Here is a 19,696-nt window from a genome sequence, read left to right on the forward strand (position 1 = left end):
AATTATGAATATTCAGTTTTCATAGCACCATTTGTTAAAGAGCTATCTTTTCTCTAATATGTGTTTTTTGCACCTTTATTTAAAATCAGATGACTGAGGCTGTGTTAATACTTTCTTTCTGAGGAGATGGGGGTCTTCTTTTCTAATCCATAGTTTCCTGTCTGTTTTTGGTGCCAGTACCATGCTGGTTTTTCTATTTTGGCTTTGTAGCATATTTTGAATAAAGGTATTGTGATACCTCCTGCTTATTCTTTTTGGTACAAGATTGCTTCACCTATTTTACATCTTTAGTGCTTCCAAATGAATGTTAGAATTATCTTTTCTATTCCTATATAGAATATCATTGAGATTTTGTTGATTGTGTTGAATCTGTAGGTCACTTTCAGTAATATAACCATTTTCACAATATTAATTCTACTCACCTTTGAACATAAATAGGTCTTTACATCTAGTGTCTTTAATTTTTTCCTTCAGTGTTCTATCATTTGTGTTGTGGAAGTCTTACACTTCCTTAGTTACATTTATACCTACATTGTTTGTAAAGCTATTGTGAATGTGACTGGTTCCTGGATTCTGATCTCATATTAAAAATAAAGAGATCACACACACACACACACACACACACACACACACACACACACACACACACACAAATATGAGATCAAACCGAGAGAGAGAGCACATTTTCTTTACTAACCAATGGAAAAAAATAAGAAAATATACCTTTTAATATAATAGTTTATTCCATTAGAAAATACCTCATTCTACAGTATCTTTGAACAGATTTTCCATCAATTTCATCATCTTTTGTATCATCATTTATGTTTGGGTGACAATTCCCATAATAAGCAATTAGAAAAATGATTCCAAAAGGAAGAGTAAGAACTATAAAAGCACTGATAGGTATAAAATAGTCTGAGCTAAAAATAGAGAGTGGGTAAGTCCAGAACACAAACAATATCCCCAACGTGGCCAGTACTCTTATGCTATAATAAGAAGACATTGGACATCTGGTATGCTGTCCCTTAATATTAAAAAATGTAAAAACAAAAATGAATCCAACAACCACCCTATATAAGAATTCCATACCTCTAGAATTACAAAATTGAGTTTGATTTTTAATTGCCCATATTAAACCTATGAGCCAAAGAAATAACAAAAGACATAAAGTCATGGTAACATTAACAAACAGTAGAAGTACAACACTGAGCATCCAAGACGCTAAAGTAAGAAACTTGTAAAGCAGATATGTGATCCTGGGGCAGGCTCCATTGAGAAGATTCTTATCAGGCAAAGATTTTCTTAAAGCTATTTGAAAATCAACCGTTGCCACAGAAATAGCACAGCAAGAAACCACGATGGCTGCAGCTACAAAACAAAATATAAAAAATACATATTCTAAGAAGAGTCACACCAATATTAAATTAATATATGCCATGCATACTTTATCTTGATATGCACAACTCACAAACAAGCATCAGGCACTTAAACATCTCATCTAATTCTTAGATTTAGATACTACTAATCTCAAATTACATTATGAAAAAATTGAAGCTTGAAAAAAATACTAAATCAGAAAGGTAGAAAATTGTAAAACTGAATTGAAACTGAATCTGCTGATCCAAAGCTGGTATGTCATCTCACTTCAATAGACTGATTTTCAATAAATTCAGTGGATAAATTTTATTGGGAAAATACATACTCTGGTCACTAAGATCTAACATCTCACCATATAGTTATCCTCCATATCCATAGGTTTTCTATCTGTGGATTCCGCAAATTACAATATAAAATACTTGCCAAAAAAAATCAACCAGAAGTGGTGATGCACACATGTAATTTCAGAACTGGGAGGCTGAGGGAAGAAAATCTTGAATTTGAGGCTAGTTGTGGCTACATGTTCAGACCTAGGAAGTAAGAAAGAAAGGAAGGGAGGGAGGAAGAGAGGGAGTATCTCTACATTGAGCATAGGCTTTTCTTGTCACTGTTTCTTAACAATTAAGTATAACAGCTATTTACCCAGTATTGTGATTATATTATCTATTATAAGTATTCTAAGCATGAGTAAAAGTATACAGAGGATGTGTACAAATTACATACCAACACTATGCTTTTTTAATATAACAGACAAGTATCAGTGGGTTTAGGTATTCTTGGAGTTTCTTAAATAAATCCAACATAGATACTGAAGGATGACTATATTGTCTGTCATGTTATTAGGGTGCAATGACCTCATCCAGTTAAAACCCCCTCCCAATTTCCTACCTCCTTCTAACATGTTTATTTCTGATCATATTTCTGTCCTCACCTGTACCAGGTTATGGCCAAAGAAGTCTTATCTTTACCAAACAATAGCTTTTTTTATGTATTTCTCTTGAGTTTGAAATAATCTTGCCCAATTACACAAAACACGTTTTTATTTCTTTGCGTTTGTGCATATGTTTGTGTTTGTGTGTATGTGTGTGTTACTGGATTAGAATTCAGGAACTCATTCTTGCTATGCAGGTGCTCTACTACTAAGCCACACTTCCAGCTCTTTTTCAAACTTTTTAAAAAATTACCTTTAAGTAGTTGTACAAAGGGATTTCAATTCAACAGGCCAGTTTATGTGTACCATGTATACTGATCAATGCCACCCCTTCTATCACTCTCTCCTGTTTGTCCCAATGCCACCCATCCCCTCATGTTACCTGGTTCCATGTTTACATATAGACATTAAATACTATGACTATATGCACCCACCCTTTCTCTCCATTCATCTGTCCCTCCCCTCTCCTTTATACTGGTTATTTCTCTACCCAGGTGTACTTGGCTTCTTTTTGGACTTTCCTATGGCCTGAAACAGCTCCCAATATCAGCTTCCCACATAGCTAAGGTGACAGGTGAACTGCCACACCCAGCTCTTGGTAGAGAAGGCATCTCAAGAACCTTCCTTCTTCCCCACATGGTCTCAAACTGCAATCTTGCTGACCTCAGCTCCCCAAATAGCTAGAATTAATGACGAGCTTGAGCACCTGCTTCTTTCTGTCTTAAAACCAAATACTGACACCAGTGAAGAAAATAGAAGACTCCCAATAGCCATTAAGATATCAACAATAAACTTGTGATATAAATTCAAATAGTATTTAAAATTACTTATTTTTTAAAATTATGAAATGCCCTGAAATATTATTTAAAAATGGATAGATGCTTTAAAAAATTTAACAATCCAAAAACTATATATTGTTACCAATAAGTTGAAAAACGTAATAAAAATCTTAATTCACTATGCTAAAGGAATTATTTTCCTATTCTCCATAGAAAATATAAATTCATTGTCACCTAAAGACAATTTGAGATTGAAGCCAGAAAAATGTAGTGAGAAGTAAAAAAAAAAAAAGAAATATGTTTAATATTACTTTTTTTCATTGTTTGAATTTTGTGGATTCAGCCTTTTTTCTTAGAATCTCATGATGTAGCATAGGCTAGCCTCAGACTTTAAAACTCCTTTCTCAGACTCCCCAGTAATACTCCCAGGGATTACAAGGTTATTTTACCACTCAGTCTAGTGCCAGCTTTCTTAGCTCTGTATATTATAGATACTTTAAATATTTACTTTCATATCTTCTATAAACTGAATTAAAATTCTCAAAATTCATTCACAGGAGTCTTAACCTCATAGGAGATGAAATACTAGAAAGTGAGATCTCCCTTCTCTCTGCCTCCCCTCTTCCTTTCTCCCCTCCCTCTCTCATCCATTTTGTATGTAAAGCAAAGCCATGTTAGTATCCAGTCTAAATAAATAAATAACTGGCATCAGTCAGGAGCCTGTAATCCTAGCTACTCAGGACACTGAGATTTAGTGATCACAGTTCAGACAGCCCAGCCACGAAAGTTTATGAGACTCTTACCTCCAATCAATTACCAAAAAGCCTGAAGTAGATCTGTGGTTCAAGTGGTAGAGTGCTAGCCTTGAGCAAAAGAAGCCCAGGCCCTGCCCAGGACTGGGACAGGAAAAGAAAAACAGCAGTCTGCAACCTAAGGAGAGTATTTTTTTTGTCTTTTTATCCTTTATCTCTCAATTTTGATATTCTCTTTCCCTTCCCTAGTTCTAATACCAGTATATACAGTATCCAGGGAAGGGAAGTATTTTTACCAGAGACCAATCTTTGATTAATCTGTGACCAAGGTTCCATAGTTATGAGAAAATAAATTTCTATTCTGCACACAGTCTATGGTAATTGTTATGGTCACTCAAGACTAACACAACCATATAAATTTGTTTCCATTATATTATATATTTTTCTTAAACAGAGTCTTTTTAAATGTTTTGATGTTATACATCAGATAAGCCAGTGCACATTTGTTTTACTGTTCCCAGACTGTATGTGGAATTTGGAAGACTTTACCTCCATTTGTCATCTATTTGCCTTACATGTTATTTTTAAGCAGTCACACTCAACATTTCAATTTATGAGTACAATTCATCTTGATCAATGTTATCCCTTCCATCATTCTTACCCGTTTGTTCTTTAATTCTTTTTTCACAACCACGTAGTATATTTGTTTTATAGTCAAAGTTTATTTAGATGTAGCCAGAATTTTACTGCTTTCTTTGCTTCTTATTCTTTCTTGTACATCACAAAACTTCTGTTCCTCAATGGGAGCATGCTATAGTTGGATTTCTTAGTGTGATTGTGAGAAGGTGTGAAAGGTGTTACTCATCAGTCCTAAAATATTTTCAGCCACCAACTTTTCACATATCATCCCTGCTGTATACTCCTCTTCTTTCCTTCTGGAACTCTGTTCAAATATATAACCTGCTGGCTTTATTTTCCATGTCTCTTAACATCTTTTTCCTATTTTTCCACCTGTATAAATTACAGTCTGGATGATTTTCTTCTGATCCAGTATTGAGTCACTTATTACCTTTTAAGCTATGTCCAGTTTGCTGATTTTTCAAATTCATAGGGCTTTCCCCCCTAAACGCCCCTAACATCTACTTCTTTTTCAAATATAAGCTTATTTTCCATTCCCTGCTCCATATTTTCACATTAATCATTTACTTCTTTAAATGTAGTGCTTACACTTCCATCTTTATACTTTTCATCTTGTAATTTTCAAAACCCTAGTGACTCTTTTCTAATTCTGTTGCTTTATACTCATAAACTGTATATCTTTCAGTGGAATAAAGTATTTTTAACAACTCATTGTTCTTGGAAAACTATTTGTGAAAATTATTTCAAGTCAAAGAGAAGGGGGATTCCTCCAGGAAGAATTTATTCTCCCGGATACCTGATGGCACTATCAGTGTAGGAAAACTTTTAAACTGTGTTTATGTGTGTTTATAACTTTCCTTTTGTTATTGAGGAAGAGGTCGAGGCAACAGCAGTGATGTTTTAAGGATGAGACAACACAATGTGAATATTGATTGCTAATGTTATTTTTATAACTTCAGAGCCACATTTTTCTACTCAGCCTCAAGTAATATTCTTTGAAGTCTTTGAGAAGTTGAAAGTGAGGTAAGTAACTTTACTCTTCCCCTGAGAAGGATGACTTTTGGAGTCCTGTATAGAGTAGAGGCTTACTATCACAGAGAGATAGCCCTCCTTGTGAACATCCAAAGTTTTGTCTTCTGTCTTCTTTGGTTGGTCATAAAAACTGATATCTGATTTATAAGATTTAGTAAAAAAAAAAATCTTGTGGGTATAAATGTCCTCAACCCTACTCAGCTATATGGCATTCCCATTTGCATTCATATTTTCACCTATTATATCATATATTTTATTTTTGGTGTTTTACCCAGTAATATATTTTCAGTGGAAGGTTTGACTAAATAATCCGGCCTTCAGTGGAAGACCTGACTCAAAATAACCTAGGTGTTCTCATCTGCTTTCCACCTTCTAAACAGTTATTGATCTTTCTAATCTACTACTCTACTATGCCATCTCTTTATTCTTCTGTATTATATTGATTTTACTCTTTTATTCTCATTTTGAGAAGAATAATTACATCAGTGTGATTTCAGAAGGAGTAGGGATAAAAGTTATGTTCATTTTCTGAATTACTTCTTTATAAAAGTTGTAGTCTACAGTAACTTTACCAATTTTTTGTTGTTAGGTAACTGAGTTGTTTGCATTTTGTTATTTTGAATTAACTTACTTCAAATTCTTACTACAAGAATTATCTAATATAACATCTAATTGTCTAATATCTAGTATAAACCAGGTGTCTGGATTATAGGAGCTCACTCCTATAATCTTAACTATTTGCTGAGATAAGGAAGATCATGATTTGAGGGAAACCCAGGCAGAAAAGTTTGTAAGACCCCCATGAAACATCTCAACCAATAATGCATGCCAATAATGAAATGATGCATGCCTGTCATCCCAATGCATGGAAAATGTAAATTGAAGGATAATAGTCCAGACATGCAAAAAGCAAGGCCATGTACATTAACGTAATGAAAGCAATAAGAGCTGAGGGTAAGAGTCAAGTAGTAAAGCATCTGCCTAGTAAGAGCAAGTCCCTCAGTTCAAATCCCAAAGCTGCCAAGAAAAAGAAAGAACTATAGGAATGAAGAAAAAAATCACAAAATATATATGTAAAAGATTACTCACTGCAGCATTTAATAGTAAAATATTACCCAAACTGAGGTAACAGAATTTGCTAAATAAATGTTGGTACATCTATAATTTGAAATATTATGTAGATGATATGAATGAATGAAAGAGTTTCTTTCTATACTAACCTATGTAGATCTCCAAGCTATACAATTGAATTCAAAAACAGTTTTTATCTAGTGGTAATGCTGTTGTTAAGGGAATAAAAAGGACATGAAGGGCTGGGGATATGGCCTAGTGGCAAGACTGCTTGCCTCTTACACATGAGGCCCAGGGTTCAATTCCCCAGCACCACATATACAGAAAGCAGCCAGAAGTGGCGCTGTGGCTCAAGTGGCAGAGTGCTAGCCTTGAGCAAAAAGAAGCCAGGGACAGTGCTCAGGCCCTGAGTCCAAGCCCCAGGACTGGCAAAAAAAAAAAAGGACATGAAAGTTGTCTGAGAGTTATCTGAAAGGTTCACCAAGTAACTGAGAGTAGTAGTTTCCTTTCTAAGAAGAGGGATAGGAAGAGAAATGGAAAAATATTCTCATATACTTCTTTGATATTGGAAGCATGTTACTAAAGTTTAATTCCTTGTTGAAAGGATAAAAACTCCAAACCCTTTCTGAGATTTACACAGTTGATATAAGACCCCAGCTGCATTCATCTAACATGAGTTTTAAGGAAGACTTACACTGAATGAAATTCAATTCACCATGTTCCAAAAAGATGTAGAGCTGAAGTATAAGTTGAGGACAACCTTCCAGGTAGGTCTCAAATAGCCTGAGCATGCTCAGATCAGTCACTCTATCAATCACTTCATGTCGATCACTTTGCTCTTCAGTGTAGTTATGAGTATTGCTGTCATATTTGAAAGCCACCTGGTAACCCCTTTTTAAAACAAACCAGTACCTGCAAAGTAAATATGACCATTTACCTTCATTCACATATTCTTAAATTTTTAAATGTCAAATGATACATAAGAATGCAATCGTACATAATATGTAGTGTCATGGATCACACACACACACACACACACACACACACACACACACACACACTTCGGCTTAGATGTATCTATCACCGGGGCTGGGAATATGGCCTAGTGGCAAGAGCACCTGCCTTATATACATGAAGCCCTGGGTTCGATTCCCCAACACCACATATATAGAAAACGGCCAGAAGTGGCGCTGTGGCTCAAGTGGTAGAGTGCTAGCCTTGAGCAAAAAGAAACCAGGGACAGTGCTCAGACCCTGAGTCCAAGGCCCAGGACTGGCAAAAAAAAAAAAAAAAAAAAAAAAAAAAAAGATGTATCTATCACCTCAAATGATAAATAAAGTTAGTGATGCTTCTGGCTCAGATTATTTCAGTTGCCTCATGTTGAATCTCTCTAGTTCTACTCTTGGTCTCCAAATAACCTATTCTCTACACAGCATTTAGAGTTCTTTAAATGTTATTCTATGCCACTCTTCTGGACAAAACATTCTCTTAATTTCCATCACACAGTAAAACCCAAAGTCATTGCCATATCTTATAAGGCCATAATAACCTGCTTCTCCCATGTACCACTACCATCTTTCTATCTCATCTCCTGCAGTTTTTACAGCTTAAAGGCCTTTTTTTTTTTTTTTTTTTTTTTTGGCTACTCAATCTCTGCAGAGCTCTTCTGAACCCCGCATACATGAAGTTGCCCCTTAATTTCATTCATATCTCTATCCAATTATCACTTCTTCATAAAAGCCTTCTAAATTGCATCATCTAAAACAGTATCTCCATCAAATTCTATCTCTTTGCTGTGTCGTTTTTCTTCATATTACTTACCGAAAGACACATTCATGTCTAAGCTCTTTATATATTCTGGATATTAATCTCTTGTCACTTGATTAGTTTGAAAAGTCTTTTCCCCAATCTGCATGCTGTCTTATCACTTTAAACGTTGTTTCTTTTGATGCACAAAAGCTTTTTAATTTGATGCATAGCCATTTATTAATTTACGCTCTTATTCCAGAGATATTGGAGTGCTTCCTACTCATGAAATAATTGTCTGTGGCTACGTCTGGAATTAATTCCCCTATTTTCTCCTCTAGTAGTTTCAAAGTTTCAGGTCTTACTTAAAGGTCTTTGATCCATTTTAAATTGATTTTTGTAGAGTGAAAAACAGGGGGTCTATTTTCCGTCTTCTACTTATCAATAGTCAGTATTCCCAGTACCATTTGTTGAGAAGGCTCTTTTCTTAAATGAATGGTTTGGGCATCCTTATCAAGAATGATAAGTAGCTTAATGGCCCTACTTCTTTAATCCATTTTATTGGCTTATATGTCGGCTTTTGTGTCAATATCATGTGTTGATTGCTATGGTTTTATAGTATATAATTTGAGGTTTGATATCCTGATACTGAGGGCATTGTTCTTTTGTTATTTAGGATTTTTACACTTTCCTATGACTTTTTTGACTATTTTTTTCTATTTCTATGATGAATGAGATTAGGGTTTTGATGGGTATTACACTGCTTCCAGTAGAATAGCCATGTCCACAATACTAATTCTGCTAATGCAAGCACATAAGAGGACTTTCCATCTTGTAATGTCTTCCTCAATTTCTTTCTTTAAATGTGTTTTCGAGTTTTCATTGTAGAAGTCCTCCATTTCTTCAGTTAGGTTTGTTCTTATGCCTTTGTCTTTCCTTGGGCTATTTTGAATGATAGAATTGTTTTCCTAATTTCTTTCTCAATATGTTCATGACTGGTGTGTAGTAAATTGACTGATTTTTTTATGTTGTATTTGTTTACTGATATGTTGATGAAAATGTTTATCAGGTTTAAGAATTTTCTGAAGAAGTCATTAAGGTCTACTGTAGGAATTAGCGATCATATCAAAATGCCTAGAAATTTATCCATTTCTTCTATATGTTCCAATTGCCTGGTGTATAATTTTTATATATTTCCTAATAATCCTCCAAATTTCACTGGTACTTGTTGCAATGCCCTCTTTTTCATCTCTATTTTAATATTTTAGGTGCAATCTTTCTTGCTTTTGGCTAGGTTGGTTACGTTTATTGCTTCTGATAATCCTTTCAAAGAATCAAATCTTTGTTTTGTGGATTCTTTGTATTGTTCTCTAAGTTTCTGTTACATTGATTTCTACCCTGATCATTATTTCTTTCTGTATACTAACACTGAAAGTTTCTTATTCTTGTCTTTCTAAGAGCTTGAGGTACAATATTAGATTCTTTGAGATATCTCTGCTATATATTGTAGGCACTCAGAGCTAATAAATAACCTCCTAAAACTTCATTATACACAATACATTTGGGTTATTATATTTTTGTTTTCATTTAACTCTAAGAATATTTAATATCTTCCTTGATTTCTTCAATAAATCACTGATCATCTAAAAGTGTATATCATATCCGGGCCCTTGTGGCTCATGCCTGTACTCCTAGCTACTCCGGATGCTGAGATCTGAGGATCATGACTGGAAGCCAGCTCTGGCAGTCAAGTCCATAAGACTCTTATCACCAATTAACCACCAGAAAGCTGGAAGTGGCACTGTGACTGAAAGTGGTAGAGTAGACCTACTTCCATAAGCTAATGGCATGGCTTTCACCATGACCAAAAGTCAATGTTAGTAGTTTCATGTAGACTATCTAGAATTTCTTGATGAGTCTGCAAGCAACTACAAACACACACACACACACACACACACACACACACACACACACACACACTCCTTTTAACAACCTTCTGTGGCAATTTTAGCATACTGTGTCTGCTACTTCGCCTCATCTTTACACTTAAAAATACATTTTGGAACTGAGTGCTGGTAGCTCATGGTTATAATCCTACCTACTCAAGAGGCTGAAATCTGAGGATTGAGGTGTGAAGCCATAGAAAAGTCTATAAGACTCTCATTTTCAATTAGCTATCCAAAAAGCAGAAAGTGGAGCTGTGTCTTAAGTGGTAGAGCACTAGCCTTGAGCACAAATGTTCAGGGACAGCACCTATGCCCTCAGTTGAAGTCCATGACCAGGAAAGAAAAAACAAAAAAAACAACAAACACCTTAGACACTTAGACATTGTCTCGTGAAAGAATTTCTGGGTACATGTTATTTACAAATGTGCAAGTATAATAAATCCCTTGAAAGAACTCATGCATCTAAAAGTATACAAAAGTACACAGTACACTTGAAATAAAACTAAACCATTTTCCACAGACATTGTGGCAAACCATACTCTGATCTAAGTATGAGAGTATCATTTTCCTATGCCGTATTATCACTGGGAAATTTTGCAAATTTAGTAGATGAGGAATAATATCTCAGTGCAACTTTGGCTGGCATTTTCATTATTAATGAGGCTTAGCTTTTTTTATACAACTCAGGACCAATTCATACTATCTTTATTTTTTCCCAGTTTCCTTTTGAATGAATGGTTGTTTATCTTTTTGACTTCCAGTTATTGTTTGTTTGTTTGTTTGTAGTACTTATTTGTTTGATTGCAGTAGTAGATTTAAACTTAGAACCTTGTATGCTAGGCAAGTACACTACCAATGTACCACATACCAGCCTAGAAATTTCTAAACATTAGAGAATTCTGTCTCTATCTTGTGTCTCATATAAGTTACAAATATTTTTCCTTGTTAAAAGTTTTTCTTTTGGCACTTTTATTTTTGTTTATTTGGAGGATTTTGCTTTTGTTTACTGACATGCACTTCATTTATAGTCAGATCTACTTTTTTATAGGTTCAAGATTTTGAAGAGTGCTTAGAAATGCTTAGAAATGCTCACCAATCTGAAATTGTAAAGTAATTCTCCCATGATTTTTTACAATATATGTTTGTGTGTTTCACATTATTTGATTCAACTGAAAGCTTTCTAGTTGTCTGTTCTTCTCCGCAGAAATATAGCCCATACATGACATCTTCAATTGTCTAAATTCTAAACTTCTAAATTGTTTAAATTCTAAAGCTGATTTTTTAAAAAAACTTTACTATTACTGCATATAATAACTCTTGCTTCCTACCCATTCTAGACAATTTCTAAGTTCTTTAAACTATAGAAAAAAAACACTTTTCCTTTCTTTGAAGGTTGCATCTGGAGGGAATATTGCTATGCTAGAAATGAAATTCATATTATCTTTCCATTTTTTCCTTGCAATAAGAATTTGCTACTGTAGAATGTCATGCAGTGATTATAGAGAAGGAAGAAATAAGCTGCAATATTTTTAAAATTTCTCCATGTCTACCGTGTCTCTCTATATTTACATACCAAATTGTTCCCTTGATTTTGTGTAATGGTAACTCGTAGTTTGCATATTTTATTTCTTTCTAAATTCTGCCCTGTTTTCCTGGCACAGAAAAAGAAAAAAAGCCTGCACAGGGATATTTACAGAAGCTTTATTCAAAACTGTCAAAACATGGAAGCAGGGCTGGGGATATAGCCTAGTGGCAAGAGTGCCTGCCTCATATACATGAGGCCCTGGGTTTGATTCCCCAGCACCACATATACAGAAAATGGCCAGAAGTGGCGTTGTGGCTCAAGTAGCAGAGTGCTAGCCTTGAGCAAAAAGAAGCCAGGGACAGTGCTCAGGCCCAGAGTCCAAGCCCCAGGACTGGCCAAAAAAAAAAAAAAACCATGGAAGCAAACAAGACTTAAGTAGAAAAATGGATAAACTGGTACATCCAGACAATGAAATGTAACAATTAAGATGGACTATTGAACTAGGAAAGAATATGGAAGAACTTTACGTGCATATTACTAAGTGAAAGTGTCTGAGAGACATTCAACATTATTCCAACCATATGACACTGACATCCTGTGAACAACAAAATGAAGGTAGCAGTAGAAAAAGTCGTGGCTTGTAGAGGTTATCAAGGATGCAGAAATGTATAGGTAGAACCCAGAGGGCTTTTAAAGCAGTGAACAATTCCCTGTGACACTATACTAGTCAACTTGCCATACATTTCTCAAAACTCACAGCATATACAACAGTAAGAGGGAACTCTAGTGTAAACTATAAATTTGGGATGATGTCAACATAAGTTTATTGTAACAAATGTAGAAATCTAGTGCAGAATGCATATAATAAGGAAATCCCGTGTAGTATGAGTGTGTGGCAAGGGGATTAGGAACTGTTCTTCATGCTCAATTTTGCTATAAAATTAAACTGCTCTAATTAAAAAGGAAGTATTATATGACTTCAAGATAAAAAGCATAATCAAGATGGTATATTTACTTCCCAAAAATATGATTGTCTATGTAAAGGTCAATTGTTCAAGAATCCATAAACTTAAAACTGAATCATACTAAGTGAAGAGAGCCAGACCCAAAGAAACATACACTCGATAGTTTCACTCATCTGAAATAATTAGTCCGTGTCTAAGAAAGTCCTAGCAGAGGAGCACAATAGCTCAATAGCAATGTACATATGATCACATGAGATGATGCTAAGTGAAATGAACTACAAGATTTGGAAATAAGTGGTTTATCTTTGTTGTTGTTATTTTCAAAGTACCATACGAAGTTATGCCTTTTTCTTTCGACTTTCTTCCCCATGCTTTTATCCCTGATATCACTGGAAATGACTTTGGTACACTGGGTATTGTATGTACATTTATCAGAACTAGGGAAGGGGAACAATGGAGAGACAAAGGCTAAAGGTGAACCAATGCAACAGCAATACTTACAAGACAATATGCTATAAACCAACTGTACAGTTTGGGGGAGGGTGGGGAGGGGAATGAGAAAGAGGGAAGCTAGAAGAAAAATGAAGGAGGTAAAAAAGTTTGATAAGAAATGTACCCACTGCCTTATATATGACACTGTAACCCCTCTGTACATTACTTTGACAATGTAAGGTCCTCTCCCTAAGGGCTACATGCAGATGCCCCCACCCATTAAGTCTCCACCCAGTTACCTGGGTAACCAGCAGACCTGGAGGCAGTTACCTCCCCTTTCCCTGAAGTTACATCCTGGCCACACCTCCCCATCCCTGCCCTACATAAGGCATCCCCCCCGGGGTGGTTCCCTCTCTTGCCTACCTCGTGCATCTTGAGCTTGGGAGCAGGTCAGTAGAATAAACTTTTCTCTCCTGCCTGAATACCGCGTGGCGTTCTCTTTTACCAGCTACCTACTTTAAAAGCCTAACATATATGGTGCCGTGACTCGGGAAGGGCTTAAGAGTAAGGACAGGCGGAATTCCCATCTATTTTTCTCCTTTTTCTGGGAGTATCCCCAGTCCTGACGGCCCTTTTTCCGTGAACCAAACTGCTGTGAGATGCCACGTGGGACTTTTCATCAATACCATTGCTGGCCTCTGCATCCACGTCCATACCACTCCTCTACTCCGGTGAGTGAAACTGCTACGCAGATTTTCTGTTGCTTTTTCTGGACGTGGTACCGTACCAGAGAACTTCTCAGGCCCAGGGCCTGGTCACCTCCAAAGTGGGGACACTTGTTTCAGTTCTTGCCAAACTTATTTCCCTCTGTGGTTCTAATGGGGTGCTGCAAGTCACGCCCAAAGCAGGAAACCCCTTTGGGATGCCTTCTGCAATCGCTGGATGTCTTGTCCCTTAAGGACTGCATTGACCGAAAACGGCTAACTCATTATTGCACTGAGGTCTGGCTGCAGTAACGACTTGACAATCGCTCCCAATGGCCTAGAGATGGGACTCTAGATTATATCGTTCTCAGAGATTTAGACAGTTTTTGTCGCCTCAATGGTAAATGGTCAGAGGTCGTCCATGTTCAGGCCTTTTTTGCTCTCAGGAATAACCCAGCTCTCTATCAAACATGTCTGACTTTCCCCATTCTGCTGGCACGTGGACACACAGTTGCTGAGAGCTCTGAGGCCCCTCTGGAACCTGATATCTCTGACCCCCTTTTTGACTCCTCCCCTCTTCCTGCCGAGTCTTCAGCACCTTCACCTTCTTCCCCTTCCTCTCCCCCTCCTTCACCTCCTCTCCCCTCCCCTCCTGCGGCTCGCACCCGATCTCGCACAGGTGACACTCAAGCCCCACCAAACTCCTTGTGTCCTTTGCGGGAGGTGGCGGGGCCTGAAGGGATAGTAAGAGTGCATACTCCATTTTCAATGTTTGATATGGCTCAGATTGAGAAGAAATTGGGATCATATTCCCAAGACCCTAATGGTTATGTCAAACAGTTTAAGTACCTTGCTCAGGCCTATGACCTTACCTGGCATGATATATATTTAATAATATCCTCCACTCTTAGCCCGGAGGAAAAGGAAAGGGTGTGGACTGCCGCCCAGGCACATGCGGACGAGGCCCACCGTGTAGATAATGACTTCCCAGTGGGAGCAACAGCCGTGCCCAGGGAGGAGCCCAATTGGGATTATCAAAGTAATGCCCCTGGGAGGAAAAGTAGAAATAGGATGATAACTTGCTTAGTGGCTGGCCTCCAAAAAGCGGCTCATCGCCCAGTTAACTATGACAAATTAAGACACATTACCCAAAGAGGGGATGAGAATCCGGCCGAATTTCTTGACCGCCTTACTGAAGCTCTCCAGCGTTATACTAAGCTGGACCCAGATTCAGCAGAGGCTAAGGTAATCCTCAATACTCATTTCATAGCCCAATCTGCTCCTGATATTAGGAAAAAGTTAAAAAAGGCTGAGGATGGTCCTCAAACCCCCAACGAGATCTGGTGAGCATGGCATTTAAGGTTTTCAATAATCGAGAGGAGCAGGAGATGGCCGATAAGACTGCTCGCGAGAGGGAAAACTATCAGTTCCTGGCTGCTGCCATCTGGCCTCCTCCGAGAAGAAGCACCCAACGTAAACCATCCGGAACATGCTACAAGTGTGGGCAAGAAGGCCACTGGGCAAAATTCTGCCCTTCACCGCGACCACCACCTGGACCCTGCCCAAGATGTGGACAACTGGGGCACTGGGCAGACGACTGTCCCTCCTCGCCTCCACGAGGTAGGCCAGTCCCTCCCCGGCCCCAACCACGCAGGCAGGAGGAGCCCGACCTGACTGAGATTCTCTGCTTAGCAACACAATGACGGTGCCCGGGGCCACTGGCTCCCAAGAACATCACAATGGAGGAGCCCAGGGTGTGCTTTTATGTAGCCGGTAAGTTGGTATCCTTCCTCTTGGATACAGGAGCCAGTTTTTCGGTGTTATCTCAATATGCAGGGAAGACTTTTCCCTCCCAGATCTCAGTGGTGGGTGTTGATGGCCTACCTTCTTGTCCCCCATCTACGGGACCAGTACCATGCAAAATAGACAACTTTCCGTTTTCACACTCCTTCCTAATCTTACCCCGCTGCCCTACCCCACTCCTAGGGAGAGACTTGCTCTCCAAATTCCAAGTCTCCCTCTCATTCCATATCCCCAAGCAGCCAACTCCTATTCTACTTTTATCTCTAGATGAACCCCCACCTGTAACCTCCCAGTTAGACCCTTTCCCCCTCCCTCCAGATCTTGTCAACCCTCTAATCTGGGATACTTCTACACCCACTATGGCTAGACACCATACTCCTGTTCTCATTAAGCTTAAAAACCCTACCCATTTCCCCAGCACATCTCAATACCCCATTTCCCTCAGACATAGGCAAGGTTTAAAGCCTATCATTCTCCGCCTTCTTAAACAAGGACTTCTCAGACCTACTAACTCCCCCTTCAACACCCCTATTCTGCCAGTAATTAAGCCTGATGGAACCTATCGTCTAGTCCAGGACCTGCGCATCATTAATGCTGCAGTCCTTCCTATTCACCCTGTTGTGCCTAACCCGTATACACTCCTTTCACAGATACCTCCTGGTACCACCCACTTCTCAGTGCTGGACCTGAAGGATGCATTTTTTACAATTCCCTTGCATCCCGACTGTCAGGACTTCTTTGCCTTCACCTGGATGGACCCAGGTACCTCCAGGGCACAACAGCTAACCTGGACGGTCCTCCCTAAAGGGTTCCAGGACAGCCCCCATTTTTTTGGACAAGCTCTAGCAAAGGACCTTCTCTCTCTCCAGGTATCCCCTAGTGTCATTCTTCAGTATGTGGATGATCTCTTGCTTTGCAGCCCTTCCCTCGAGTTGGCGCGCCAACACACGGCTGACCTCCTTAACTTCCTATTGGCCCAAGGATATAGAGTCTCTCCTTTTAAAGCCCAGATAACAAAGCCAGAAGTAACGTACCTGGGTCTCTCCATAACTCCTACAGAGAGAAGAATTACTCTTGATAGAAAAGCTTATATTGAGTCTCTCTCTGTCCCGCAGACCAAGGAGGACATTCTGTCCTTCTTGGGACTTGCGGGCTTTCTTCGCATTTGGATATCTGGATTTGCTACCTTGGCCAAACCGCTTTATGAGGCAGCCAAGGGCTCCCTAAAAGAGCCACCAGACCCCACAAAGCCCATCGACACCCCATTTAAGGTACTGAAACAAGCGCTTCTACAGGCTCCAGCACTGGCTCTACCCAATCTTAAAGAACCCTTTTTACTTTATGTCACTGAGAAGTGGGGAATTGGCCTTGGGGTGCTTGGGCAAATGTCAGGCCCCTCTTTTAGACCTGTGGCCTACCTCTCGAAACAACTAGACCCAACGGTAAAAGGCTGGCCAGCCTGCCTTCGGGCTCTGGCAGCAGCAGCCACCCTGGCACAGGAGAGCACAAAGCTCACTTTTGGCCAGCTCACTACCATTCGCTCTCCCCACAGGCTAAAGGACCTTTTATCTCATAAATCCCTGTCTTGCCTCTCCCCTTCTCGCCTACAGCTGCTTCATGTTACCTTTATTGAGAACCCTGACTTCTCACTGGAAAGCTGCTCCCCTCTTAATCCAGCCACTTTGCTTCCATCCAATTCTAACCCTCTTGTCCACTCCTGTACAGAAACCTTGGAAGAGGTCACACCCCATTTTACAGGTATCTCAGAAACCCCCCTTCCTGACCCAGAAGACACCTGGTACATTGATGGCAGTTCCACACTCACCCCTTCAGTCAGCCGAGTTGCGGGTTATGCCATTGTTAGTGACTGCACCATTATTGAAAGCAGCCCTCTGCCCCCTGGCACTACCTCACAAAAGGCAGAGCTTATAGCTTTAACCAGGGCCTTAACTCTAGCCAAGGGCCGGAGGATTAACATTTATACAGACTCAAAATATGCCTATCATATTCTCCATTCACATGCAGCCATCTGGAAGGAGCGTGGTTTCCTGTCTACTAAAGGGACCCCCATTACTAATGCTTCCCTTATTCTTAAGCTCCTAGAAGCGGCTTCCCTTCCCCAACAGGTAGCTGTCATTCACTGCTGGGGACACCAGACGGGACCTGATGCCATTAAGGTGGGCAACTCAAAAGCAGACCAGGAGGCAAAGAAAGCAGCCCAGAGACAACTTCTAGCACCCTTACTTCCAGTATTGCCTCCAGTTCAACCGTCTTACACCCCACAGGAGCTGGAGGAACTCACTCATCAGGGAGCCTCACAGGAGGCACAGGGATGGTGGTCCCTAGCAGGACGATTTGTTCTCCCTGAGTCCCAAGCAGACAATTTCCTTTCCCAGGTGCATCAGGCATTACACATTGGATACAAGCCTCTCTCCCACCTTCTCAAGCCTTTACTTCATTGCTCTAGCCTAACTGCTCGACTGAAGGCCATTACCCAAGCCTGCCCTACCTGTTCCCTTACCTCCTCACAGGGTGGTCTCCGACCAGCTGCATTCCCCACACACCAAGCCCGGGGACATACCCCAGGGGAAGACTGGCAGATAGACTTCACCCACATGCCTCGATGTAAGCGGCTGAAATACCTTCTAACCATGGTAGATACATTTTCAGGATGGATTGAGGCCTATCCTACAACATCAGAGACTGCTGACACTGTTGCCTCTGTCCTAATAAAAGAAATTATTCCTAGGTTTGGCCTACCTAGGTGACTTCAATCTGACAATGGACCTGCGTTCATCTCCAAGGTGACTCAACAGGTAGCCACCTCTTTAAATATCCAGTGGAATCTTCACATTCCCTACAGGCCTCAGTCATCTGGAAAGGTGGAAAGAGCTAATGCACTCATTAAGACACAGCTTTCTAAACTTTCTTTAGAGCTCCAGCAATCCTGGCCAGAACTGTTACCTCTGGCGCTCACCCGCTTACGTGCCTCTCCCCGCAGCCCTACTTTTCTCAGTCCTTTTGAATTAATGTATGGAAGGCCTTTTCTTCTAGGTAATTTCCCTACTGACAGTACCAAGACTCCACTGATAGACTACCTTCCTGTTCTAACCTTCCTTAGGCACATGTTATGCCAACATGCTGACCAATGTCTTCCTCAGCCACATCAAGGTCCCTTTCCCACTCCCCCAATCTTGCCTGGGGATCAAGTATTTCTCAAGACCCTTAATCCATCTGGTTTACATCCTAAGTGGACAGGCCCTCACCAGGTTCTGCTGACCACCCCCACTGCGGTCAAGCTCCAAGGACAGCCACAGTGGATTCATCTGTCAAGAATAAAAAGGGCTTCTGCTCCTGCCCCTTCTATACCAACGTTGACTTCGAGGTACACCTGTTCCTCCCTTGGGCCTACCAAGGTAAAGCTGTCTCGAATACCTGAAGACCCGAGTGAGTAACAGTAACACGGAGCCAGCTGCCTTCCATACACCTCTCTACCCCATCCCTTTGTCCTCCAAGCCATTAGTACCCAATTTTTCTCTTTTCATTTCAGTAATATTTTTCTTTTTATTATTGTCCAGCCCCAACTTCAGGAAACCTCTTGGAGACTTTACCTAAGGATCTACCACCAAGGGGCACCTGCTGCTCGCCTTCAGGAGGGACCACACATTTCTGCCTTTTACCCCTAATGCCGACGCCCCTTGCCAGCAGGAAGCAGCCAGAGAGAGTCTTCGCCCTTTTCATAACTATTAAAAGGCTGGAATGTAAGGTCCTCTCCCTGAGGGCTACATGCAGATGCCCCCACCCATTAAGTCTCCACCCAGTTACCTGGGTAACCAGCAGACCTGGAGGCAGTTACCTCCCCCTTCCCTGAAGTTACATCCTGGCCACACCTCCCCATCCCTGCCCTACATAAGGCATCCCCCCGGGGTGGTTCCCTCTCTTGCCTACCTCGTGCATCTTGAGCTTGGGAGCAGGTCAGTAGAATAAACTTTTC

The 19,696-nt window shown here is 39.9% G+C and overlaps 1 protein-coding gene across 2 annotated transcripts in view; it reads right to left on the reverse strand.

Annotated features, from left to right (window-relative positions):
* Window positions 1-739: 739 nt before the first annotated feature.
* The window catches only part of Xkr9 (XK related 9), a 43,189-nt gene continuing 24,232 nt past the window's right edge, over window positions 740-19,696 (reverse strand). For both annotated transcript variants that reach the window (XM_048358622.1, XM_048358623.1), the window contains exons 3-4: window positions 7,276-7,493; window positions 740-1,368 (exon numbers count right to left, since the gene is read on the reverse strand). In XM_048358622.1, the coding sequence (XP_048214579.1) occupies window positions 740-1,368; window positions 7,276-7,493 (847 nt within the window). The remainder of the gene's footprint in view (window positions 1,369-7,275; window positions 7,494-19,696) is intronic.

This window comes from Perognathus longimembris, chromosome 12 (assembly GCF_023159225.1).
Source record: "Perognathus longimembris pacificus isolate PPM17 chromosome 12, ASM2315922v1, whole genome shotgun sequence".
NCBI lineage: Eukaryota > Metazoa > Chordata > Mammalia > Rodentia > Heteromyidae > Perognathus > Perognathus longimembris.